The sequence below is a fragment of the Saccopteryx bilineata genome, chromosome 6 (assembly GCF_036850765.1).
Source record: "Saccopteryx bilineata isolate mSacBil1 chromosome 6, mSacBil1_pri_phased_curated, whole genome shotgun sequence".
In the NCBI taxonomy this organism is placed as follows: Eukaryota; Metazoa; Chordata; class Mammalia; order Chiroptera; family Emballonuridae; genus Saccopteryx; species Saccopteryx bilineata.
In genome coordinates, this window is record NC_089495.1 from 13666160 (window position 1) to 13693651 (window position 27492).

A 27492-nucleotide genomic window follows, 5' to 3' on the forward strand; every position below is an offset into this window, starting at 1 on the left:
AAAAAGTAAGTACAGATTGGTTGTGAGAGCAGTGTGACATTTTTGTCCCTAGTGTGATTAAAACTAGCTTCATACTGGTTTAGGAATGTTCTGGCATTGTTACATTCAAAAAGGGCTGACTTACAAGCGGAATAAACGAACACTTCTTGAACAGCTCTGGCCTACAGAAAGAAATATGACACATAATGGTTAAAGTTACCTCGTCTTTTTTTAGAATAAACATTATGTTTTAGGATGATTTGAGATTTACAGAAAAGCCGCAAAGACAGTACGGGAAGTCCCTCGCAGTTTCCCCTTTTGTTAATGATATATTATTATGCTGCATTAGTCACCATGAAGAAACCAACACGGGCACACTGCCGTGAACTAACCCTACACTTTGCTCGCAGTGCACTAGTTTCTCTACTGCTGCCCTCTTTCTGCCCCAAGATCCAGTCCCAGTGACCACATTAGTCATGTCTCCCGGCTTCCTCTGGTCTGTGACCGCTTCTCAGATTTTCCTTGTTTTTTGTAACATTTAGTTTTGAGTATTACTGACCAAATATCCTGCAGAATGTCCCCTGAATCTGGATGTGTTTGATGTTGTACTAATGGTCAGACTTGGGTTATGGACTTTAAGAATTCCAAGAGGTGAAATGACCTTCTCACTACATTATTATCAAGGGTACATGCTATTAACATGATTTATCACTTATGATGTTAACAATTATTTGGCCAAGGTAGTGTTTGACAGGTTTTTTTCCACTATAAAATTATTTCCACCCCCTTCTCATACTCTACTCTTTGGAAGTAAGTGATTATGTGTAACCCACACTCAAGATGGCAGCGTGGGGGGAGGGTTCATGTTTATTTCCTGGGTGGGGGCGTGTCTACAATGAGGTGCTTAAAATTCTTTTGTAAGGAAGACTTGTCTTTTCTCATCTCTTTATCTATTCAATCATTTATACCAGTATGGACTTACAGACCCCGATTTTATTCAACTATAATTCAACAGTATATTATTGTGTTGTTCAAGTTCCTTTGGCCACTGAGGGCTCGTTCAGGTCGACTTCTGTGTCCCTTTGACCTTCCTAGTCTACTTAGCAAACTCTTACTCAGCCTTAAGACTCAGTCACATATCTTCCATTCATTTGGTCACTTGCTCATCATTTAATATATTTTTTTAAACACTCACTCTAAATGACATCCTCCTTCTGGAAACATACTTAGCAGCAAAAAAACCCCTAGGTGGAACTAGGTCTGCCTAGAGGAGTGCCTGTTAAATATGCATCTTAGATCGTCTCCCTCTTTAGAAGATTGATCCCACCCACTACATTTTACTAAAAACTCCAGTTACTTGCCTTCCAAAAGTATTGATTCTGTGTATTTTTGGACTCCACCAGCTTTGTTCAGTTTTTAGGAAGCTTTTAAACACATTACTCAAGGTAAGCCAGAAACCCAGATAAGACAAAGATTTTTTTTTTTCTGAAACAATGTGAGCAATAGACAAGTATGCAGTGATTGAAGGGAGAAAAGCTTTAAAAACTACTCACAAAATTTTCTTTCCTTCTGGAAGTTACATATGTAACAGGAACTTAACAATAATTATCAGACTTAATACATGCTGAACAGAATCTTGTTGTAAAGGAAAAGGGTGTAAGATGGAAGTGCATTCATCCCACAAATATCCCATTATATATGTTAACTGCAGTACAGATGTGTAGAATTCTAAGAATTTCTCTGATAATACCTTGTATTAGGAATTCCTAAGAACTTTTTTGATAATATCTTGTGCTAGTTAGGAATTCCTAAAAAAGAACATCTGTGCAACCGTGATGATTGATTATATGCTTTTAAAAATAGTGCTTACCTAATTGATAAACTTGAGACAAGGCAAACTGGCAATATGGATGCATGTTCTCACCCGACAACAATACCTTTACAGGGCCATTTAAATATCATAGAACGGTACTGTGAATTGCTTAAATAGAAACAGCACGAAACAAAAGCATGGTTCTATATAGGTGTTTGAACATAAATACATATTCACACTTATGTTCAAGTAGGCATATGAATAAAAATGTTTAAACCTACCCCTTGGGTCAGTGCATCACTACAATAATTTAAATTTATTATTGTCAAAATTATTTTATGGCTTATTACAAAATAAATATACTGTAATAAAAATTATAACTGAAACGGCACTTATCTTTAAAGGACAGTGATCTTGTCTTTTAGAAACAATAATAAATGTATCGATTTTTCAGTCCTGCTCTCAAGGTGTCAGTAGATAGAAACTCAAGACTTTTAGTGAAAAGAAATATATGGCTGGAGCCTTAGTTTTTAGCCAGATTAACCTGAAAAAAAAAAAAAAAAAAAAGAAAAAAAAAAGTGGGCCCTGGCCGGTTGGCTCAGTGGTGGAGCGTCGGCCTGGCGTGTAGAAGTCCCGGGTTCGATTCCCGGCTAGGGCACACAGGAGAAGCGCCCATCTGCTTCTCCACCCCCCCCCCCCCTCCTCTCTGTCTCTGTCTTCCCCTCCCGCAGCCGAGGCTCCATTGGAGCGGAGATGGCCCGGGCGCTGGGGATGGCTCCTTGGCCTCTGCCCCAGGCGCTAGAGTGGCTCTGGTCGCGGCAGAGCGACGCCCCGGAGGGGCAGAGCATCGCCCCCTGGTGGGTAGAGCATCGCCCCTGGTGGGCGTGCCGGGTGGATCCCGGTCGGGGCACAAACGGGAGTCTGTCTGGCTGTCTCTCCCCGTTTCCGGCTTCAGAAAAATACAAAAAAAAAAAAGGGATTAGAAAAATATAGTCGAGAGATTACATGTGCATTTGATAGCTACAATTCGAAGTCAGAAAGTCTGTTGCTAAAGTTCTACGAAAAGGAACGACTTAAACAGTATAAAGAGCTCCAGGTGCGCCATCCCTCCACCCCAGAGCCCCACCACTGCACCCCGTGTCACCCGGGGCTGGTCCCTTCCTTTATCCTTGAACTGTCCCCCAGTATCAGGGCAAACACAATTCTCCCTCCTTTTTGCCCCCGTCTCAGCAAACTCAAGTTGAATAGCTTCCACTCAACCTTTCCGCAGGGACCAGTCCAGCAGCGCGCTTTAACCTGTCTCAGGAGAGGACACGTTACAATGGGAGGCCTACTTTAGCAGGGACAAAAGGGTCCGGTTTGAAAATGACGTTAATTTTGGGGGTGCGGGGGCGCCGTCCGGCGGTAAAACCTACCCCCTTGGCTCCATGACACCCTCGCCCCCCTTTTCCGTCCGGTCCTGGGTGGGGGTGACAGGTGAATATGGGAGATTCTGAACTGGAGCCAGAAGGAACTCATTCCTTCCGTCGGCGCTGGGGGCGGGGGACACGGCGCCAGCACCACGCCAAGCGGCTTTCACAGGTGGTGCCGCAGAGTTGCTTAGAGCTCCCCGGTTTCCTGGTTACGTGCGCGCTAGCAGAAACCAAAGCCTTGGCCCGCGACCCCCACTTCTCCGCTGGGACTCAAGGGCTGGGCACGCCGGCGAGACGTGCCAAACTCTGCACGCCCTATGGATGCCGCGGGCGCCCGACAGCTCGCACGCCCGCCCTCCGGGCGCACGCGTACTGGGGCTTTGAGGTGGGGCTTAGGGCCCCGCCCCGAGGTGGGCGGGCCTGGTGTCTCCTGGTGGCCAATCGGCTGGCGGGTCCGCGCCGCTTCCTCCTCCCTCCTTCTAGCCAGCTGTGCTGGGTTCAGGGTTGCACGTGTGAGTGTTTGTGTACGTGCGGCAGCCGCGGGGCTGACGAGGAGAGTGCAGCCGAGGGTTACTTTACTGCTGGGGCGCGGTGGACAGGGCCCGCCCGCTGGCCCCGGCGACCTATAAATTCTCCCTCCCTTGGGTGGCTTGTGCCCTCTTACCCTCCACTCTGCAGCGAGAGCTCCACCGCTCTCCAAGCTCACGGACTCCTGTCCTCTGTTTTAGGCTGGAGATGCTGTTGCTTGATTGCAACCCAGAGGTGAGACTCGGGCCCCTTTCCTCCCGCAGTCTTAAGCTTCCAGATGGCCATCTTTTTGGGAGCGCTAGCGAGGGTGACAGTGGACTGACACTGGGAACTGGCGAGCAAGTCTCTTCAGAGTTGGAAGGTTTTTCAACCCCAGGAAGGTGTGGGACTGGACCAAGGCAAGGAGGGTGATGGAGCTGTTCTCTTCCCTCAGGTGGATAGTCTGCAGCATCTGCTGGAGACCGGGGCCTCGGTCAACGCTCCCCCGGATCCCTGCGAGCAGTCGCCTGTCCACATGGCCGCAGGTGGCGGCCGTGCCAGCTTTCTTCTCTGGCAGCTGCAGACCGGCGCGGACCTCAATCAACAGGTAACTGTTACTGTGGGCAACCCTCCCCTCCACCCCGATCCGCCGAAATGTTCAGTTCAGTTGTTACAGATATGTCTATAGTAGTGATGTCCAATTGAAATGTGAGACATGTATGTAATTAAAAGTTTCGTAGTCACATTAATGAAGTAAAACGAAACACGAAACTTTATAATTTAAGCCAGTCTGTGCAAAATGCCATTTCAGTATGTGATCAGTGTAAAACATTACTGGTACTTTACATTTTCCTGTTTATGAGGGCTTGTTAAAGTATTTAAACCTCAAGACACTTTTTCATCCTTATTTCTAGTCAAGGAAGGGAGTTATGTTGAAGAGACAGAGAACAAACCTGTGCCTCTACGGACCAGAATTAGTCTTAATTTTTACAGCACTCAGGGTGACCAGTAGGTCGAGGCAAAGCAGAGGGGACGTCTCTGGTGTCACTGACCCAGAGCTACTACAACTTGCTGACCTTCAGATGGTCTGGGTGAACCTATGAGACCAGATGTTTTGTCAGACTCAAGTTCAGCTGTGTGGACCTCAGAGAGAGTAACACATTGTGCTCTTGCTGGGACCCACGGAGGCGTCAGTTGTGTACACACACACACACACACACACACACACACACACGGGATCTTCCAAACTACCTTGGGGTTGTGCAAGCCTGAAGGATGTGTGTCCCTTTCCTTCTTGTTCCCTGCACAGGTGCCTGCGTGAGGCCAGAGCAGACAGGAAGCATGTGTTTCCATGAGGTGATAAACACCAGCAATCTGTCTGCTCTGATTTCTGTCCCAGAGTACGGAGAGGGGACCCCTCCGTTCTTTCTAATTCCTAACTTCAGCTTGGCTGCCAACCTCAGCACTCAGGGGGCTTTCGTAACTGAGTCATAAGGGTAACCTCCAGGCTATCTCCAGAACTAAGAGGAAGTTCACTTATATAAGCACTGATTCTTTTAAGATTTTATTTATTCCTTTTAGAAGAGAGAGAGAAGTGGGGGGGGGGCAGGAAGCATCAACTCCCATATGTGCCTTGACCAGGCAAGCCCAGGGTTTTGACCCGGCAACCGCAGCGTTCCAGGTTGACGCTTTATCCACTGCACCACCACAGGTCAGACCTCCAGCACATTTCAATTCAGAGTAGCCACACTCAAGTTCTTGTTACCTATATATATACCTACTGTCTACTACATTGGACAGCATAAATAGGACTACAATTTCAAAAAGAACAATCACTGTGTTATCAAATTAAAAGTCTGAGTGCAGCAATTGAAAAATCTGTGAGGCATGCTCACAAACATTACAATTTCCTACAGAACTTTTATATTGTAGTCTACATCTTCTATTGAATATTAAAGTAGAATGAGTTTTAAATTGTAAATTGTTTATTTCCGTAGAACTCTTATTTTGCTTTTATTCACGTAACTTTGTTAGTGGCTGTGACTGCATGTTTTTATTAATGAAAGCTTTGTATTTAATAACATACCAAGTGAACCTTATAAGGAGAAAAAAGAATTTGAATTTAAAAATTCAGCCTAGTACAAAGCCGGTCTAACTAGCTTCCTCAAATAGCTTCTTCAGTATGTAGAGCTGACCCACCAACTTGCACAGGAAAGTGTTTTGGAGACGAGTGTGTTGTCTTCCATTTCAGGATGTTTTCGGAGAAGCTCCCCTCCACAAGGCAGCGAAAGTTGGAAGCCTGGAATGCCTCAGCCTGCTTGTAGCCAGTGACGCCCAAATTGAGTAAGTATTAAACTCAGGGCTTTAAATTGGATTAATCAGACTCTTGAATCTTAATTACATGTGCTTTTAAAAAGGATGCTTGCCTAATTGATAGCTTAGTGTTACCATTTAAATGTTAACTTAGACTGTTTTTTTTTTTTTTTGTTTTATTTAGAAAGTTAAATTTAACAGGATGACATTGATCAATAAGAATACATAGGTTTCAGCTAGACATTTCTGTAGCATTTGAACTGTTGATTATGTCATATACCTAACTCAGGCTAATACCTGATACTATTCAAGTTGAGTAAATAACAAATGGATCCTGAGCAATCAGAGGTGCAATTCTGTGAGTCTATTATGGCAGCATTACGCCTTAGTTTCTGGCTTAGGTAAACTCGTCTGTAGTTCTCATGGACTTTCTTGGGTACTGATTGTATTGAACACGGAATACTCTCACTCATCCCATACTGAAATGCCCGCTCTGTGCTAGACTCGGCTAGACACCGAGGATACCAGTGAGCAAAAATGGAATTTCTTTGTTTCCTTTACCTCTTCTATTCTGCGACCGACGTTTGTATGAGCCCAAATGCCTTTGTTTGGAAGATATATCAAAAGAGGCTAAACAATTGTCCATTTTTATTTAACTCTGTTTTTATTTTAAATCCAGTTTATGTAATAAGAATGGGCAAACAGCTGAAGATCTTGCTTGGTCATGTGGATTTCCAGAATGTGCCAAGTTTCTTACAGCAATTAAATGTATGCAGACAAAAAAGTCAAGTGCACAATCCAATAGAGATCAATGTATTCCAGTACTCGGGCAGAAACGAAGTTTTGGAAGTGCAGAAAGCACAAACGGGAAAAGGAAGTGTGGGTAAGTCCCTCCTAGTTTCTTCCTTCTTCCTCCCTCAGGGATAGCTTTCTTTCTTTTAAAAATATTTTATTTATTGATTTATGTAGAGGAGAGAGAGAGAAATGGGGGAGGAGCAGGAAGCATCAACTTGTGGTAGTTGTGTAGTAATTATTTCTCGTATGTGCCTTGACCGGGCCACCTGGGGGTTTTGAACCGGCGACGTCCGCATTCCAGGACGCTTGACCCACTGCGCCACCACAGGTCAGGCAAGGGTCCCTTCTTTAGCACAGAATTTGCTTCATTTAAACATTGGGGGTCTTATTTCTAAGTGTATCTTTTTCATTCTTATTAACACATTTTAAGACTGGTGATAATAACTACTACTAGTAGAGTCTAGAAACCAAAAATTGCCCTCCATGGTGGAAAGGTTGGGGAGATTACCTTTTTAAAAAATTGTTAATGTTAATGGGTTTTTTTTGTTAATGTTTTTTAACAACAGATGTCCTGTTGGTTATGAAGAGGTGTGAAGAGGCCTTCACTTCGTACAGATCTACTGCTCGGCCACATGCTGTGGTTTCTGGCGTATCGGGTGTGTCTAAACTCCTAAGGAGGAGGAAACTTTTCTTCTAATTGAAGATAACATCTATGAATACATGGAAGACTTTCTTCTAAGTGAAGATAACATTTATGAATACATGTATATACATGCCTATAATATTTTGGTTGTACATGCTTTGTATTTTAAGTTATTAAAGGAATGTCTAAAGAATAAATTTTTTTTTTGTATACTATTTACAACCTTTGGAAAAGTCAAGGTTAAACCATCAAACTATTATACCCAGGATTTAATTTGAAATTAAACTTACTCTTTATTAACAAATTTGTAATCAACTTTACTTTATAGTCTTTGAGTCCAAGATACTTTAAATAATATTTGGTCGCTGAGGAAGACATAAGTTATAGTAAGCATCCTTGTTCCAGAAGTCTGGGCCCTTCCATCCACACCAGCCCTAGATTTGGGAAAATGGAAAAGAAGACATTTTAGAAAATTATAAGTTTACAGGATCAAAATTGTAACATTTTACCACCCCATTGTGTCAGCAGGACCTTGGAATAAGACTTCAATATATAATTCAAAGATTCCAATTCTTATAAAGCATAGAAAAGTAACTTATTTGGGTCTATTTCAGGTAATTGGAAGTCTGTTTTTCTTTTTTTTTTCTTCCTCTTCCTTTCCAAGTGAGAGGAGGGGAGATAGACAGATTCCCCATACCCCCCAACTGGGATCCACCCAGCAACGCCTATCTGGGGCTGATACTCTGCCCATCTGGGGCCATGCTCATAGCTGAGCTATTTTTAGTGCCTGAGGTGGAGGCTTCATGGAGCCATCTTCAGTGCCCGGGGCTCATATGCTCAAACCAATCAAGTCGTGGCTGCAGGAGGGGAAGACAGAGTGCAAGAGGGAGGGTAGAGAAGCAGATGGTTGCTTCTCCTGTGCGCCCTGACTGGGAATGGAACCCAGGATATCCAAACCCTGGGCTGATGCTGTACCACTGAACCAACCGTCTAGGCTGGCAGTCTGTTTTTCTGAGTACTCCGTAAGGGCCAGAACGTGCCGTGCAAAGGCATCTTAGCTATGAGGAAATGTGGTCGAGAAGCCCGAGCTTGCCCGTGGAGTGCCTGCTATGCCCTCCCATTTCCTCAGGCTGCGATCATTCCACTCTCCGTTCTTCATGTCAGGATTAACCCCTTTCCCTCTCAGAGAAAATTACATTCTAACAAAATCTTATTGTGAATATAAAAGGTTTATCAAATTTCTTCTAAGGCCTTGATTTATTAAAGACCTAGCTAACAACTGGTCTGTGATGTACAATTCTAAAGCGAAATGCTTTGTTTGCTAAATACTTGTGAAGAGATGAGCTAGGACTCATACAGTACCACTGAGTGAGTGACAACTCGTGGTTTTATTCCACCCTGACTAACTCGGAGGCTGCAATGTGTCAGGGACCTAAAGTTGAAGTTCAGACTTCGTACAGAAGATAGTATGTTTGCTCTATAGTTTAGTGTGGGCGTTGGAGGGTTGAGTAGAGATGCTTTTTATTTATTTTATCTGATTGCAAAAATCAGACATTGTAAAAATTCAAATGAGTTAACAGTAAAAAAATTAAACTTCCCCTATCCTACTGCCCCTGCTCTCAACTGTTAAATTTGGTTTGTGTTTGAGACCTGTTTCTATACATACATATGCTTTTTATTATCTCCTGTTTTTAGCAAAACTTTCATATGTTTAATGTCTTAAAATCTGTTTTCTTAATGATAAATAGGAAAAAAAAAAGGCTTAAAACTACCTCTGTTTACTCTTTGTGTGGTCCTTTCACACGTGTGGGCCTTCTCTGGGTAACCAGACTCGATTTTTTAAAGGGAAGTGGGTAGAGAGGGTGCCAACCAGAAACTGATGGGAGTAGACGGGAGCCATGCTTCCTTCCTGGGAGGTGACTGGCCTGGGATGTCACACGGGGAAGCTCCACCAGAGGGCAGAGAGGCAGAAGCAGCCCTTCCCAGTGGCCCCTGCTATAGACTGAATGTCTGTGTCTCTTTAAAGATCACAGGTTGAAACCTAATTCCCAATGTCATGATATCTGGAAGTGGGGGCCTTTGGGAGGAGACTATATAATGGGGGTGGAGCCCTCATGAATAGCATTAGTACCCTCATTAAAGAGGCCCTAGAAAGGTCTCCCATCCCTCCCACTATGTGAACACAGAGTAGACTAGGAAGTGGACCTCACCAGACAGCTAACTGCGGTGTCTTGACCTTGGACTTCCAGCTCCCAGAGAAATAGACGTCTGTTGTTTGTAAGCCACCTGGTCTGGTCTTCTGTTATAGCAGCCCAAAGGGACTGAGACAGTGCCCTAGAATCCCGAGTCTGCTTACTGTTAATATTTCTACTGATGGCCAGGCCTTGGCCTCATGGTTTCTTATATGCACTAACAAAGCACATCTATTATTCTATTCAAATTCTTTATAGAATGAGATTAAGTTGTATGTAAATAACTTATAACTGGTCAAGCCTTCATTATGTCCAGCATACTGCTTAGCTATTTTTGGTTGATTCTAAAATTATAAAGGTGTTATATACTCCACTCTACTATTTCACTCATAAACCTCAAAACATTTGTTTATGAGAATCCAAAGTAATTTATTTATGAGCTCTGAGATGCACTATTAAGGTTAATAACTGAGAAAATCTTTATAAATCTCACCTAAATTTTATCTTTTGCAGCTTATTTCCCTATTCTCCTCCCGGTCTAGAGAGACAGTCACCGCAGCCCTCGACACTTCCTTGTACGGAGGGTTGTTGCCCTCGGTTTACAGGGTTACAGGTTGTCCTTCTGCTAATGGCCAGTTTACTAGCCTTTGGTTCTGGTTTCTTTGTCTTATATCTAAATTTGTGTTAAACAGATACTTACCTTTTCCAAAATAACCTGTAGATCTTCAGCGCCTGTATAATGTGGGTCTAAGATCAGAAATTTTATCTGCCCTGTTATCTCATTCCACGCGACTCCTAGTATTGTGTGGGCCAAAACTCCTCCCCCTGGAGAAGAGGAAATATGAAATAAGAGGGGATAGTTAATCTCAACTTCCTATTCAGTTTCAATTTAAAAAGGTTACTTTGCCTGTTGATCTAACAGCATTAAAATCGACTAGCCTACATTGTAAAAGACCACAAGTCAAATATACTCTGAAAAGATAAAATTTTTGTCTTTGAGACAAAAAAGATACAATCATATCTGTAATCATGTAAGGTTTATATTCCACTGCCACATCCATGGAGTTAACTAACCTGCACTTAGAAAGGGCCATCCAGAGTCAGCTCCTCCCACCAGGGGAGGAGCCCCCACTGAGATCCCCGCTGGGGTCCGTCCACCCTTGGCGGATGGGCACGCTGCCGCTGCTCTGACAGCGTTGACAACCACCCACTGTTCCTCCAGTCTTTCTGATGTTCTGCTGAAACCTGCCTGCCTCCATTTCTGACACTCCTGTTCTAGCTTTCCTCACAGAGTCATCAACCTTTAGATCAGATAGTCCAATCCTCTTATTTTACAAATAAAGCCCAGAGGGGTTAAGCAATTTGCAATATTGTAACACAGCCGGCCAAGTCAGTGACAGAGCCGTGCCTTCTGGGGCTCAGTGGAGTGGCCACCGCCTTTTTTCCATGCTGCTCTGCACGCTTCACATATCTGGACACAGTTGTTATTTCTCTTCCTTAGCCCTTTCTTCTGGGTATCATCTGTCTAGAACTTTCCTTCTGCCTTGTACATTTAAAAGTAAATATCCAGAGGTCAGTCTGTATGGTATAAAAGCTAATTTTAAAATGTCTTGCCCTGGCCGGTTGGCTCAGTGGTAGAGTGGCGGCCTGGCGTGCAGAAGTCCCGGGTTCGATTCCCGGCCAGGGCACACAGGAGAAGCGCCCATCTGCTTCTCCACCCCTCCCCCTCTCCTTCCTCTCTGTCTCTCTCTTCCCCTCCCGCAGCCAAGGCTCCATTGGAGCAAAGATGGCCGGGGCGCTGGGGATGGCTCCGTGGCCTCTGCCTCAGGCGCTAGAATGGCTCTGGTCACGACAGAGCGACGCCCTGGATGGGCAGAGCATCGCCCCCTGGTAGGCGTGCCGGGTGGATCCCGGTCGGTCGCGTGCGGGTGTCTGTCTTCCTGTTTCTAGCTTCAGAAAAGTACAAAAAAATAAAATGTCTTAAAAGCACTGATTTTGTGTGGCACTAAATATTTATATTTATACTAATGGTACAATTAGCATCCTCTCCACTCTACCAGTGGAGCCCAGGCTGCCCACAGCCCCGTACCGATCATTACTGGAGTCCCTTCGCTCTGGAAGTGATTGGCCAGTTCCCGTCCTTGCGAGGCCATTTCCGAGCCCTGGCTGGAAAGAGACCATTTTCTATTAGTATAATTATTTCTGACACTAAGTTCATATAAATGAGCTTGGGAGTCAATGTTTTCTTCATTTTTGGGGTTTTTTTTGGTGAAAAAAAAACACCTGAATTTAAATACAGTTAAGTAGTAGGAACTGACTGAGAGCAAGTGAAAGCAATATAATTTTTCTAAATATTAAGGCCACGAAGTACGCTAGGAAGGAAGTGAGACCACTTGGATTCTTTACTTCTGGAACTGCATAATAAAGGTCTTGAATTTTTAATTTTTTAAATTAATTGAGAGAGAGAGAGACAGAGAGAGAGAAGAGGGGAGGAGCTGGAAGCATCAACTCCCATATATGCCTTGACCAGGCAAGCCCAGGGTTTCTAACCGGCGACCTCAGCATTTCCAGGTGGATGCTTTATCCACTGTGCCACCACAGGTCAGGCGGTCCTGAATTATTAACATGAGATTGAAAGTGGTCACCTGACTATCCCGGGGGGGCTTATAGGTGGGTATAATGTCAGAAGAATCAGTTTTAAGTCCCGGGTTCTTGTCTTTCTTGTTGCCAGACTCTGAATCTGTATTTCCTCATCTTCAAACTGGGGCCACCGTCCCAGACTACGTGAGAAGAGTCCAGGACCAGACAGACAAGGTCTGTGAAGCCAACGTGACACATACAGAATGTTTCCAAGTACAACATCTGTAGGGAGTATTTCAATGTTCTGTACAATTCGTACTGTTGGGAAGACAGATGAAGGTATATTTTTAGAATGCAGGCGCCAGGTGGCGTTACACCTCAGCCCTTGCACTTTGCTGCACCAGAACTGTCCCTTTCTAATCACCGTGTGCTTCATGAGTTAATCCAGCATCTGTTAGCACTGACTTCCACAGCCCATCCAGACTGCAACAGTGAAACCAGATGTGTTAAAGCCCTTGGCCAGACAAGGACACTGTTACTGTACTTATCAAGGTTGTCATAATAGAACATAATTTAAAACATAGTCCACAGAAGAAGGAAGCTAGTTATGGTCCCAGAAACCAATCTTATTTAATTTAGATTTGTTCATATCTTATGTTAGAATTATGGTTAAGCTGTATTGGAAATAATGAAATGAATATATTATTCAGACATATTAGTTTATTAACATCTTAAGAAGAAAAAGTGCCGGAAGCAAACAAAACGGCTGGTCGTAGCTCAACATTGGATTTTCTTTTTTTAAAGAGCTGAGCATAAAAAACTTGTTTTTCTTTAACTACACTCAAAGTTGACATATTCCCAAGATTTTCTCTTCTCAGCTAAAATTAGGCCTCAGCCATATAAGTATGTATTACAGAGTTTATTTATAAACTTCAAACTCTACTAAAAATTAACTTAAAAAAATTTAGGGTGAAAAAAGATTTATAAAACGATGAGGCAAAATGTGGAAGAAGAGTAAGGAGTAAAGACAAATGTGGGGAAAAGATACTCTTTCTCTGTTATTTTAATAAAATGACAAACTCGCTTTGAAAGGATTTCTCGAATTTCCTAGCGTGTCCCTACCTGACAAACAGTATTTTTGAAGTCACACCGATCAGTTGGTTCAGCACCAGCTGGACCTCGATGGACCCGATCCACTGCCGCGATCCCACGAACGCTGCTGGTTTGTCCCCGGCGTCAACCAGAGCCTAGTTGTATTCAAAATACAAAACAGTCCACACTCAGGACGGCTATTAAAAATTACATAGAGGGCATTTGCCCTGATCACCAGGATGTCTTTCCTTCCAAACAGAAACAAGTGTGCCGTGAGGTCACAGTGATTATGAATGGTATGCGTATTAAGGCTGATGAAAAGCACACTTGGTGATAACACAGAGGAATGTCTGTACCTGCTGAATTTCCCTGTGTGTCGGAACGGGTCTCTCGGTGTAGCCCTGGTGTCGGAACCAGGAGCAGATCGTCTGCAGAGACCGGTAGGCACAGCCCCAGCCGCTGTCGTCTGTCCGATCTTGCATGTAATGATGATACCCATACGTGCCCTGGACCACAGAAACCTATGGGAAAAAGGACAACCACAAAACATTCAGATAGAGGCACACGTGGTAGACGTAACATTCAGATAGAGGCACACGTGGTAGACGTAACATTCAGATAGAGGCACACGTGGTAGATGTAACAGATAGAGGCACACGTGGCAGACGTAACATTCAGATAGAGGCACACGTGGCAGACGTAACATTCAGATAGAGGCACACGTGGTAGACGTATCATTCAGATAGAGGCACACATGGCAGACGTAACATTCAGATAGAGGCACACGTGGTAGATGTAACATTCAGATAGAGGCACACGTGGTAGACGTAACATTCAGATAGAGGCACACATGGTAGATGTAACAGATAGAGGCACACATGGTAGATGTAACAGATAGAGGCACACATGGTAGACGTAACAGATAGAGGCACACGTGGTAGACGTAACATTCAGATAGAGGCACACATGGTAGATGTAACAGATAGAGGCACACATGGTAGACGTAACAGATAGAGGCACACGTGGTAGACGTAACATTCAGAGGCACACGGGGTAGACATAACATTCAGATAGAGGTACACGTGGTAGATGTAACATTCAGATAGAGGCACATGTGGTAGATGTAACATTCAGATAGAGGCACACGTGATAGACGTAACATTCAGAGAGGCACACGTGGTAGACGTAACATTCAGATAGAAGCACACGTGGTAGTAACATTCAGATAGAGGCACACGTGGTAGACGTAACATTCAGATAGAGGCACACGGGGTAGATGTACTCCTGAGTCCTGTTTACCGTGCCCCAACCTAGACTGCTCCCTTAGTTCTTTATAAAAGTGACTTCACAGGACTGCAGTGGACCATAGACTCTTTTGGTGTTTATTAAATGTCTGAAGTCCTCGCTCAAGGCTGTCAGCTTTGGCCCGTCCTGCTGCCTGCCTCCCTCTCCAGCTCCAGCTCCTGCTACGTCGCCCTGGTGCCCACTCTGCTTTAAGCTCAGCCATGCCAGGGGCAGTCTGACCCCAGAGTCCTGTGATTCTCTCTGCCCAGAATGCTCATTCCCCGATAATTTGAGCTTGCACCCTTACTTCATTCAGGTCTCTGCATGGGTCAGCAGCCTTCCCTGATCACCTAGCCTAAAAATGGCGTGCTCACCGCCTCACCCCCAGTACCTGCTCAGGCCTTCCCTGTATTTACTGTATTTCCCCATGTATAGGACGCACACTTTTTTGGAAAAATTTGGGGTCTAAAAACTGAGTGCGTCTTATACACGTGGTTGTAGATATTTTTACTTGCACTTCTCGCTTTTTCGTGCTTGTATGAATTGTATGATGAATAAAACTTGAGTTCAATAACTTCATGTAATCCTTTTTTTTTTCAAATTTCAGGCCCCAAAATTAAGGTGTGTCTTATACATGGGAGCATCTTATACATAGGGAAATACGGTACTTTTAAAAACACCACTACTTGACACATGACTTGTTTTTTTAAAATATCCGCCTACCCACACTAATACTATTTGAGTTCAATAGGGGCATGCAGTGTGTTCTATTTATTTCTGAGCCCAAGATGCTACAATGGGCTTGGCAAACAGTTAATAAATGTGTGTTGAATAAATGATGGGTGGGTGGATGGATGGAAGGAAGGAAGGAAGGAAGGAAGGGAGGGAGGGAGGGAGGAAGGGAGGAAAGGGAAAGGGAAAGGGAAAGGAAAGGAGGGAGAGAGGGAGGGGTAAAGGAATGAACTAACAAATAAAGGGGCCATATGACAGGACATATAAAGAATGCTTCTGAAGTTTTTTGTAAGCCTGCCAATGATTACAGCGGGTATGCTATTTAAAGAGCCTCAAATAAAAGCCAATATTATATAAATTCTTTCTTGTCACACAATGCTAAAAATACATATCTTTTTTGATAAAATGGCATTTAAAAAAAAATTAAGTAATAAGATTCATTGAAAAATATAGACTCCTCACTCGACATTTAGGAGATCCATATTCAAGCACACATAGAAAATGTATAACTGGACCACTGTGGTAGGCTGAAAAATGGTCCCCGAGAGACATCCACATCCTAATCCCGGAACCTATGGGTGCCGCCTTAGAGTCTTTGCAAATGTGATATATTTAAGGCTCTTAAGATGGAAGACTTCCCTGGTATATCCAGGTGGGCCCTAAATGCAACCGTAAGTATCCTTATAAGAGAGAGACAGAAGGAAATCTGACAGAGGAAAAGGCAGGGTAACCGCTGAGGTGGATATTGGAGCGAAGAGGCTATATGCCAAGGAATGCTGGCAGCCATCACAAACTGGAAGAGTCAAAGGAAAAAAGCAAGTTGTAGGAGAGTACATATACAAGGACACTTTAAGAACTCAAAATCAAGCAAAACTAAAAGCTACATTGTTGAGGAAACACACACAGTAAAACTTTTAATAGAAAGGAAGTGAATGGTGAACATAAATCAGAATAATAGTTCCTATGGAGAGGAGGGGAGGCAGAGGAGTGGATACGGAAGGAACACACAGACTGGTGATGTTTTAGTTCTTAAATTGGGTGGGGAGCTCTCCGGTATTCATTTCCTTACTATGATTTAGAATTTATATATATATATTATAGGGACATATCAAATGTAATATAATAAATATTTAAAAACATACAAATGCTTCTTGTATCTAAGAGAGATAATGAACCCATTTTATCGTAAATCAATCAGCATTTATACAGTACCTTCTGCGTCTCTGGAACACTCTGTAAGGAACTATTAAGAATTAAAACAATATATGACAATATCTACACTAGAAGAGTTCCAAATACAGTTTAAGAGAGAAAATATTTATATAATAATCTACTAGAAAACCATCAAGAGTTATATTATTTGAGACTCTATGTTTTTTATTTCCTATTCTGTAATTCTCTTGACTGTGACAGAGCAGGATGTTTAACTAGAAACAGGTGTCTCAAGATTTCCTCCTATAGAAACAAAACAAATGAAATCATTTAGCATCGCTGAAATGCTGGCTAGAGACACATTTGTATACAAGGAACAGCGAGTGCCCGGCCAAGGCTTTCTATGGGAAGCGGGTCTGCCCAGAGCTCTTGCAGACGGAACTGCTGTCGCCAGAGCCCTCTGAAGGCCAGGACTAGTGGTGGGCCCCTAACTCCTCTAGGGCAGACACTGGATCGTATGTTCACTTTTACTTCCTAAGATTTCCTTACAGAGCACCTGGTGACTCAGCAGGTACTGAATACACGCCATGACAAGATGGTCGATTGAGTTTCCTGTCTTGGGAACTTTAAGATGCAGAGTGAATCAGGCAGCGAGAAGCAGGGAGTAGAGCTGAAACAATGCACTAACGAGCAGCCAACGGAAAGAGTGGGGAACAGTTATACACAGGAGGAAACAATGAGGAAACAGAAGCTATAAGGCTGAGAAAAGCCAGAGTGAAGGGAAGGGAACAGCCAGTTAGATCAAAGGCAGACGGAGTAGCAGCAAGGCCCCCGAGGAGTCAACAGAGGCCTGAGACTGAGGCAGCTGCTTTGTTCTAAGAGGCCAGCTGTACAAATAGTCCTATTCTTGCATGTCACAAGATGTTTCCTCACTGGCCTATATGCATCCTTAAAGGAACCCTGCCCCCACGCTTCTTATTTCAGCAACCTTTAGTGAAGATCTACCCGTTGCAACTGGGTACATGCTGCACAGAGATCACAGCGTAGCCCTAATTAATTGGACTTCTGCTACAGGCTGCTCTGGGTAGAATACGCCTTAATTAGCATGACCTCTCCCGTTCAGAATGAAAGTAACTGGTACACGCTTTAAAGACATTAGGGAATGGAATTTTAGTAAGAGAAATGTGGTACATACTATCTGTTCCTAACATTTTTAGACCACTGTGAATTACTGCTATCTTAAGCAACTGATTTTTAAAAGAAATGGATGGTAGCTCAGTTGGTTAGACTGTTGTTTTGATGAGCTAAGGATGTGGGTTCAATCCCTGGTCAGGGCACATACAGGAATCAACTAGTGAATGCATAAATCATTGTAAACACCCCTCTCTCTCACTAAAATCAATAAAAAAAAATATTTTTTTTAAAAAAGAAAATAAATGGATAGTAAATTATGTTTTGGGGATGACATACATTATGAATCAATCCTTTCAAATTCCACTGGGTGCAAACAAAAAACTAATGACATTAATAATCAATTGACTCCCATAAATAATTATTAAACTCACCATACCAGTCTCTATGTTAGGTGGACTGAGATAAACATGTGGGTTTCTAATGTAACCGTCTTTGTATGGTTCATCTGCAAAGTGATAAGCATTAGACCTTTTGAAATAAGGTCTGTCATGAGGTAGATTGAAGAGATCATGTAACTCCTAAATGAAATCAGTATCAATAGGAAAGAATAGAAAAAAGTTAAATGATTTAGGTTTACAGTCAATAAGTAAACTCAAAATAAAATATAAAACACATGAACTATATATTGGTTATAAAAATCATCAAACACACTTATGACTTAATTGACTAAGGCCAAAGAGGGTGAGAATAAACTAAGACCAGACAAGCTTTATTTTTGCTTATCAGTGTATATGGGTAGAAACTAGAAGGGAACATGGAAAAATAAAAATCATTTGTTAAGCATGAGTGAACTAAAATAATTTAAAACTAATTATTATAACACATCTGTTATATTAAGAATAAAGACTGGTTTTGAAACAGTCTTGTGAGTAAATTATAAGAGTGATATAATAATTATTTTAAAGTTTTTTTTAAAAGCATGCTTAGAGTACTTAACAAGGGGTAATAATTAAATTTCAGAGTAGAAATTGGTGGAATAAAACCAGCCAATATGGCAGTAAAATAGAAATACACGTTTAAAATGCAAAAATATTCCCAATTGTATAAAAATATGTAATAGTTACTTTGAAAAACTTCTTTTTTGTATTTCCCGTGTATCTGGCAGTTTGAATGGGATCATCTGTTCATGTAGCTGTGGCCTCTACAAGTCAATTCGTCAGCACAGAGAGGTACTGAAGGCTACAGTGTTACACCTCTTCTCGGGGACAGAGATTAAGAAGATGCTCCCATGGTATGCTTTGATGGGTGCCAGGCAAGGCCACACATAAAAAATATGTACTCCAAAACCAGTCATTTTTCCAGTAATTCTCAATTCTTTCAGTGCTGATGTCTACTTCAAAAGTCTCTAATAAAACCCAAAAAAGTCTGGGAAGTGGAGAAGGGCTGGAGTATTAGTATAAATCCTAGTTAGAATTAGCATAAATCCTAACTTCCCTCCTGTAACTGTACTCTTGCTTCTTTCTCAAATCTGAAAGTAACAAAAGGGAAAAGGAATTAACATCCATCGGCTTCTCTAGGTCTATTAAGCGTCTTTTCAGTTATTTATTTCATTACGCAAAAATAAAAAACTTCATAGAACATATAAACCACATTGAGCATATAAAATTAAAATGTTGCCTATAGGTTTCATATATTTTTTCCTCAGAATACTTAAAAATGAAGTTACATGAGAACAGAATTAATATGTAAAAGGATAATAGCCTGTTTCCACACTTTAAAATTAAATCATAAAATAATTTCCATTTATTAGAAATATGTAATTAAATATAAAATGAATGACAGTCACCTTTTTTTCTAAGAGTAAATGATTTGGTCTCACCTTTCTGTAGACCTGCAGCTGCCCATCCGGAATTCCTGATGGGTATGAAATTGTTACAAGATTTTTCCCCCCTGGTAATAAAAAGTGCAGTGGTTCAGGGACCACAATAGACGTTCCTTTTATATATTTCAAAATGCACTTTTCCATATCAGTTAGTTGATTATGAATTGCATCAACTAGAAGTTTACGAACTCTGTGGGGGGAAAATATACAAGTGCATTAACAAAGTTATAATAGCTCTGAGAAATGATAGTGTGGAGTTAATATGTCCCTAATGCAGTATTAAAAAACAAACAAACAAACTTGAATGGGCCAGGTTTATGAAAGGAAGTCTAAATTATGAAAAGTTAAATAAATTCTACGTTTCCTCTGTGTAGATAAGGGAAAACCCTATATCTAGGTTCTGTAGACAACACTACTTTCTCCAAATAAACATTTAATTACTAGATGACTCTTAATAAAAAATAGGGAGGAGTTCATCATATTAAAATCTACAACCAGCACCCTGGAAATGCATCTATGAGACTAAAAAAATAGACTCTGGTTACTCTAGGGCAGGATCCTCACTGAGATGGGGCGGGAGTACTAACACCTACGTACTTTCCCCACGCTTCTTCCGGGGCAACAGACAAAACTGCATCGACAGGTAACGTCATAGTAACGTAGTGGTGTCCTCCGCTGTCTCTTTCAATGATGGGGGTTACGGCGGCCAGAGAGGTCGACATTTCCAGCATAAGATCTATATTTACTATTTGATGCTAGAAAGATAAACAGTGACAGTCAACTTATAGCACACTGAACACTACATATAAAAGGGTAAGCAAAAGGGCTTTTAAAAGACCAAGGCTGTATTACAGAAAATTTTTAAAAGCTCAAATTTTATCTAAATATTCTTTTCTGCTTCAAAATAATCTGAGAAAAGGTGGACATGCAAAGATGAAATTGGACTGATCAGGTACTGATAAACATTAAGTCTGGTATATTTTCACCAGGGTTCATTATACTATCTCTCGAGTTTTGTATAGACTTAAATTTTTTAAAAAATCAAATGAACAAGATATAATGACCACATACTAATGGAACTTGAAAACTATATATATACCCCTGCTCTAGAGACATAAAGAACTATAAACAAATATTGAATTCTGTTAGTGGGATTGATTTTGCCAGTGGCATGGAACAAGAATTCTGAAAGTACTTTTTGTATATTGAACAAATGTAGCACGATGTTGAGGAGACTGGAAGCCAGGTTTCTCACTGGGAAAAGGTTAGGAATTGTGTGAGGCTGAAACACAACTGGAGCTGCCAATATGATGTATGTGGATAAAGAGGAGTGTCTGTGTTGTGTGTCCGTGTGTGTGTATATGAGTAGCATGGAGTGACATGTTCCCTGGAGCAATGGCTGACTCCTGAGTGGGACCAGGGAAAGTACATGTTGTGCATGGAAAGGCTTGTGGAAGAAGGTAGAAGTTCTGAAAACTACTGTGGAGCTTGCTTGAAGAAGCTTCTATTGGCCAATCCTGGAAAATATGAGCCTCAAAATAACTGATAATAGCAACAGATTATAAGTCATTGCATAAAATAAGAATCCATGCTCTGTGCAGATAATACATAAATAAGGAAGAGCGCTCTTCACAGTATAATGACATCTAATAAGTAAGGAAGGGAATGACAGAAAAATCCCCCCTTTGCAACCATCAGATTAGTGTTGGATTCTGGCAAAAATTATCAATTGATGTTAGAGGTGCTAGGTAAAAGTTTGATGAGGAATATAACATACATAGTCTTGAAGTATCTTTCCATGAGATACTTCCTAATTATTTTTTATTTATTTATTCATTTTAGAGAGGAGAGAGAGACAGTGGGGAGGAGCTGGAAGCATCAACTCCCATATGTGCCTTGACCAGGCAAGCCCAGGGTTTTGAACCGGCGACCTCAGCATTTCCAGGTCGACGCTTTACCCACTGCGCCACCACAGGTCAGGCGAGATACTTCCTAATTATAAGGGAAAAAATAGTACCCTCATGGTGGAGAAAAGTGGCAGATATTACATTAAGTGATTGAAGATAATATCACCAAAACTAGGAACAAACTAATAGCATATGCCTCTTCAATAAGATGTGTTACTTAGGTGGTATTCCTACCAACAATGCACAGCCTGAATTTAACCATGAAGAAGAGCAAAACAAACCCACACCAAGGAACAATCTACAAAATAACCTCTACGCCTCAAAATGTCAAGCTCCAAAGGTTGGTAATTCACAAAAATATTACAGCCCACAATTTTTTGTGTACATTCCAGCCAGGTAAAACTAACAGCTTGTGTGGACACTGGTATCTCAAACAGCACACGACCCAAACCAACCTCATGTCTTCCCCAACTTCCAATTTTACTCAAGCAAGAAACTGGTCATCCCACATCCAGTTAGTTTCCAAGTGTAATCCATTTTATCCCCTAAAAATTTCTTGTATCTTTTCCCACTTCTCTATCACCACAGCTACTAGTTCAGCTCTTCCTGAGGGTCCCCTGCCCACCTCTCCAACCTTATGTCCACCCCAATTTCCCCACCAGCCTGGAAAAACACGAAAGTCAAATTCATCTCATACAACCTCCTGCTTTGATGAAGTTGCTCCATTATTTTTTATGTCCAATATCTGGCCAAGTTTGTGACATATGGCAGGCAGGCATTCAATAGTTTTGGTTCAAAAATCCACAGAACCAAGAACAGTGTGAGGAAAAGTAAATCATTTATAAATTCTACTTCACACAGCATAATGTACCACTGTCATGTTTCAGAATGGTTCCTTTTTATTCATTTTTATTTATTTATTTTTTTGTATTTTTCTGAAGCTGGAAACGGGGACAGACAGACAGACTCCCGCATGCGCCCGACCGGGATCCACCTGGCATGCCCACCAGGGGGCGACGCTCTGCCCACCAGGGGGCATCGCTCTATTGCGACCAGAGCCACTCTAGCGCCTGGGGCAGAGGCCAAGGAGCCATCCCCAGCACCCGGGCCATCTTTGCTCCAATGGAGCCTTGGCTGCGGGAGAGGAAGAGAGAGACAGAGAGGAAGGAGAGGGGGTGGGGGTGGAGAAGCAGATGGGCGCTTCTCCTGTGTGCCCTGGCCGGGAATCGAACCCGCGACCCCCGCACGCCGGGCCCACGCTCTACCACTGAGCCAACCGGCCAGGGCCTATTCATTTTTAAATAATTTGTAAATGTACTGAGGCCGTTTTACTTTTGTGGGAATAAAGAAAGCATTAAAAAATCTTAAGGTAAATATAATGGGACAAAAGTTTAGATACAAAAAAAAAGATACAACTTCTGGCAAGTGACTTATCTTTCTGGACCTCAATAATCTGATCTGTAAAAACTAAGAGAAATGGATTAAATAATTTCTAAACTCTCAACTCCAAATTCAAGGACTTAAAATTTTTACCACTAAGAAGACAGGTAGGTGATTTGCTTACCACGTCCGATAACTTTTTGTCTTTCTTTTTCATGAATTTTCGTTTTGAATCTTCTTCCTGTTCAAATCTAAATTTTTAATACACAAAGATGTTTAACATATAAAATGACATTTTGAAAACATTTCTAGCAATCGTCAAATATACTCACTGAATAAAGCGCATTATGTTCTTACAAGCAGAACTGTCGGTCAGTTCTCCGGGAATCGTGTTCACGTCACTGTTGGGCCATACATACACTGAGCTGTGGCGAATTCTGAACACCAGTGCATCTGAAGAAAGCTTGGCTGACAGGTCACTCAACACGTGTTCTAGTGCTTTCTTGATAAAAATTTCTAAAATAGAGAATATAAATAGAAGTTAATGAGAAGAAGTTTAAACTTTTCAACATGACTGCTTCCAAGCATGCAAAAGTAGAAGTAAAATTGACTCCCAAATACCCATTCCCCAGATTCAATACTTATAAAAAAATTTTTGCTTTTCTTTAAAAAAAATTAAGATAAAATTCACAAAATATAAAATTCATTCTTTTAATGGGTACACTTCAGTGGCTCTTAGTATATTCACAAGGTTTTACAATCATCAATCTCTACTTTCGCAATGTTTTCATCATCCCCAAAGAAACTGTACCTGTCTGTGGTCATTCCCCATCCCCCCTACTTACGGACGGCAACTGCTAATCTCCTTTTGGCCATTATGAATTTGTTTATTTTGGATACTTCATATGAATGAAATCATGCACTATGTGGCCTTTTGTATCTGGCTTCTCTCACTCATCACGATATTTTCAAGATTCATCTCCTGTGCTCTTCTTTTATTGAATTTGCACAGAGGAGCCTAAGTTGAAGTCTAATTCATATAACTTACTAACTATATGGTCTTAGACAGTTCAGCCTATCTCCTGCTCAGTTTCATTTGCAAACTGGTGAGGATCTCAGTTCAGTTCATCATCAAGTTTATAATAAAAAAGGAGAGTTTTTCGGCCGACCTACCATTAGGAGTAGCTAGCTGAAAAGCTAGATCAAGGCCTCCTCTTATTCTGAAGAGCATATCTGTCGTCTCTGAAATCACCTAAGACAAATAAAACAATCCCATTGTGAAACGAAACAAACCCATCCTCACATAAATTAGAATCTGAGTTTCGGTTAAGGCTTTATCAATTAATCTTGACTTTTCAAATTATTTCATGAGTTAATTCTTTGTATTCTGAAAAAAATCATCCTAAATTCTAAATTAGGGGTTCTCAACCTTTGTCCCACACTGAAATCACACGAGGAACTTAAAATACTGATAACCTGGGCTGCAGTCTGAGAGATTCCGGTTACCTGGTCTGTGGCGGCTCTGGGCATGGGGATACAGTATTGAGAAGCTCCTCCACACCGGGGAGTCTGCTGTGAAAAAGCGGAGGCCCACTGCTCTAAGACCACATTTCTACATGATAGTCTCAACAATGGGCTAACAATGACATGAAACATCAGTGGTAAAGAGCTGCTTTAAGAATGGGATGAAAACATCGAGCCTATATAATATTTGCAGGTCAAGATGATGAGAGAGAACTAATCCATCACCAAATGGCAGCAGTATGAACTACAGAAGTCTTCATAAGGCAATGTGGCAATAAGAACCAAAAGGCTTCTGCTCACACTCTTGCAGTGAGTCGCATTTAGAAGTTTAGTCTAAGGAAATCTGCAGAACACAAAGGATTCAGGGATCAGCATGTTACCCTAAATGTCAACAATAGGAGATTAAATAATAATATTATCCAGCCATGAAAACTATGCTTGAGAAGAATACTTCACAGCATAGGAAAATGCTTGCAACTTATAAAGGGAAAAAAGCACTTGTAAATGGAATCTATCAGCAGTTTTTCATTTGGGTCCATATGCTGAGTTTTAGGTGGTTGATGACATATGACTATTGACATGTACCATTTTGCTGTGGGGAAGGGAGGAAGGAAAGAACCTCTGGGAAGAGATTTCAAAGAGTTTATCAGTCTCAAAATACTTCCCAAACAGGCTCAAGAAGCACAATACATAGTAAGAACATGATTTTGAAATAAATGAATACATATTAACATTTACTGAGCTCTTAAAACGTAAAAGGCATGCTGCTAAATGATTGGACATATAGTAACTCTGATCCTCAGAACTTTGTGAGGTATGTACCATTACTATTTTTCTCATTTATAAATCTCTAGTCACATTTTTTAAAGGGTGACTGCTTTTATTTATTTTGTAAAGTGTAACCTGTTTGAAGGTCATACTCTTTGCCCCTATTCTACTTCTGAGAATTTATTCCAAGAAAATAATGGAAAACGTTCTAGACAAACTTAGCTTCAATGTTGTCCACTTATCATACTCTTGTTTCTCATTACAAAAAATAACCCCCCCCCCAAACCATCTAAATAGCTATCAATAAGGTGATTAAGTAAAGAACAATACTACCATACAAAAAATACTGGGCTCCCATTTGAGCGAAAAATATTTAGTGACAATAGATACTGAAGAAGATAAAAGTTAAGACAGGCACGAGCAAATTTAACTCAGTAACTAACTGTATAATTTTGCACAATTTAACTGATTGGGTCTTTTTTTGTTTTTGTTTTACAGAGACAGAGAGAGGGATAGATAGGGACAGACAAACAGGAACGGAGAGAGATGAGAAGCATCAATCATTAGTTTTTCGTTGCGACACCTTAGTTGTTCATTGATTGCTTTCTCATATGTGCCTTGACAGTGGGCCTTCAGCAGACTGAGTTACCCCTTGCTCGAGTCAGCGACCTTGGGTCCACGCTGGTGAGCTTTTGCTCAAACCAGATGAGCCCACGCTCAAACTGGCGACCTCGGGGTCTCGAACCTGGGTCCTCCACATCCCAGTCCGACGCTCTATCCACTGCGCCACCGCCTGGTCAGGCTAACTCATTGTTTAAGTCTTCTACATTCTTCTGTAAAACTGGAAATATCTACAACTTCATAGGATGGTGGTGAAGATTCCATATAAGATCATATATGAAAGCACTAGAATCTCCCCAAGACTTCTGAAGAAATAATATGGAAGCTGAGATTTGAAAGGTGGGCAGAAATGAGTATGAACAGTTCCAAAAGAAAGACGGGGATAGGGGTGAAAGAACCCGTTCCAGGCCAAGGCACAGACCAGTGAAGGTCTGCTTACAAGACCATGTAAGAGCCTGACCTGCGGTGGCACAGTGATAATGCGTCCACGTACCCCTGGTTGGAAACCCTGGGCTTGACTAGTGAAGACACATGTGAGAAACAACTACCAGTTGATACTACCCGCTCCTCCGTCCCCCACCCCCTTTCTCTCTCTCTCCTCTCTCTAAAACCAATGAATAAAATCTTTTTTAAAAGACCATGTAAGAAAGTAGGCAGATGGTTAGATGACGGTGGCAAAGGCAAGGATGGCCAAGAGTACAGAGAGTGAGGATTTACAGCCATTCAGTAGTGGCCTCCTTCGGACTTGCTTATTGATCAGATGTTCAGGAATGAAGAGGGAGATGTCATGGATGCCAGGTTTGGGATGCACAACAGTTAAATGTGCCTCCATCCACCTTAAGTGAGGCGGGCTTTTCTTCACTGGCGGAAGAGCAGGAGTGGGATGAGGGGAGGTGGGCATGAGCCATTTTTGAACTTGCCGCGTTTGAAACACAGGGGCCATCGGAGCGGAGGTGCAGTCAGTAGCTATGTGGCTCTGGGGCTCAGAAAATAGGTCTAAGCTGCAGACGCTAATTTGAGAGAAGACACAGGATATGAAGAAGAGTCCCCTAAGACCACCGCCACATGTGCAGGATAGGGATTGGAGGACCTGGCTGAGCAATCACTCGGGAGGGAAACCGGGAAGTATGAGATCAATGGAACTAAGGGAATAGAGTATTCGATGAAAGTTATTCATCATTTCCAGGTCCAATACGTCTTCAAAACCTTCAAAAAGGACGTATCGTCCCTCGTCCTCCAAATGCATTCACAAGGAGGAGGCGCAGAGCGCGCGCGTCCAAACAGGGGAGAGCGGGGGATCAAGGCTGTGCGACGCAGTGTCCCTCCGGCCCTAGTCCGCAGGCTGGGCGGCCCGGCCACGGGGTTCGCAACTGCCATCGTGGGCCCCGGCAGGACCGGCTTCTTTCAAGGCCCGTGGGGCTGCAGTCGCGGCGGCTACCGAAGTCCGAGGGGCAACGCGGCGATCGGCGGCGAGCACAGGTACTCACCATGTCTGCGACGTGGCGATGACAGGGGCACTGATGTCTGCCTACCGGCTGGGCTGGAAGTGTCGTCATCGAGGGGCGGGGCCCGGGAAGGCCGACTACAACTCCCAGCATGCCTCGCAGTACGTCATGGGGCGATCCACCCCGCCGCGCCTCGGGGACAGCTAATGGGGTGAGAAGGAGGAGTCTTGTTGTAACGAGCTTTACAATAAATCTTATTGAAATTGACAAGTAATTGTTATTGTTTGAGTCGTTCGCATGCCAGCCTACTCATCAATCTCTCTGCGCGTTCCTAGAT

General features: G+C 42.3%; 2 protein-coding genes across 2 annotated transcripts; one reads left to right on the forward strand and one right to left on the reverse strand.

The window, feature by feature from the left end:
* The first annotated feature begins 3736 nt into the window (after positions 1–3736).
* Positions 3737–7590, forward strand: ANKRD37 (ankyrin repeat domain 37). Its single transcript, XM_066236243.1, has 5 exons — positions 3737–3966; positions 4166–4318; positions 5963–6054; positions 6704–6907; positions 7386–7590. The coding sequence occupies exons 1-5, from the start codon at positions 3940–3942 to the stop codon at positions 7411–7413; spliced, it is 504 nt and encodes a 167-aa protein (XP_066092340.1). The 5' UTR covers positions 3737–3939; the 3' UTR covers positions 7414–7590.
* Positions 7591–7730: 140 nt separating this feature from the next.
* UFSP2 (UFM1 specific peptidase 2) lies at positions 7731–27308 on the reverse strand. Its single transcript, XM_066236242.1, has 12 exons — positions 27198–27308; positions 23971–24049; positions 23130–23313; positions 22982–23048; positions 20108–20265; positions 19508–19700; positions 18060–18206; positions 13683–13847; positions 13357–13481; positions 11744–11820; positions 10355–10479; positions 7731–7896 (listed from the first exon to the last, which is right to left on the reverse strand). The coding sequence occupies exons 1-12, from the start codon at positions 27306–27308 to the stop codon at positions 7810–7812; spliced, it is 1518 nt and encodes a 505-aa protein (XP_066092339.1). The 3' UTR covers positions 7731–7809.
* Positions 27309–27492: the final 184 nt, after the last annotated feature.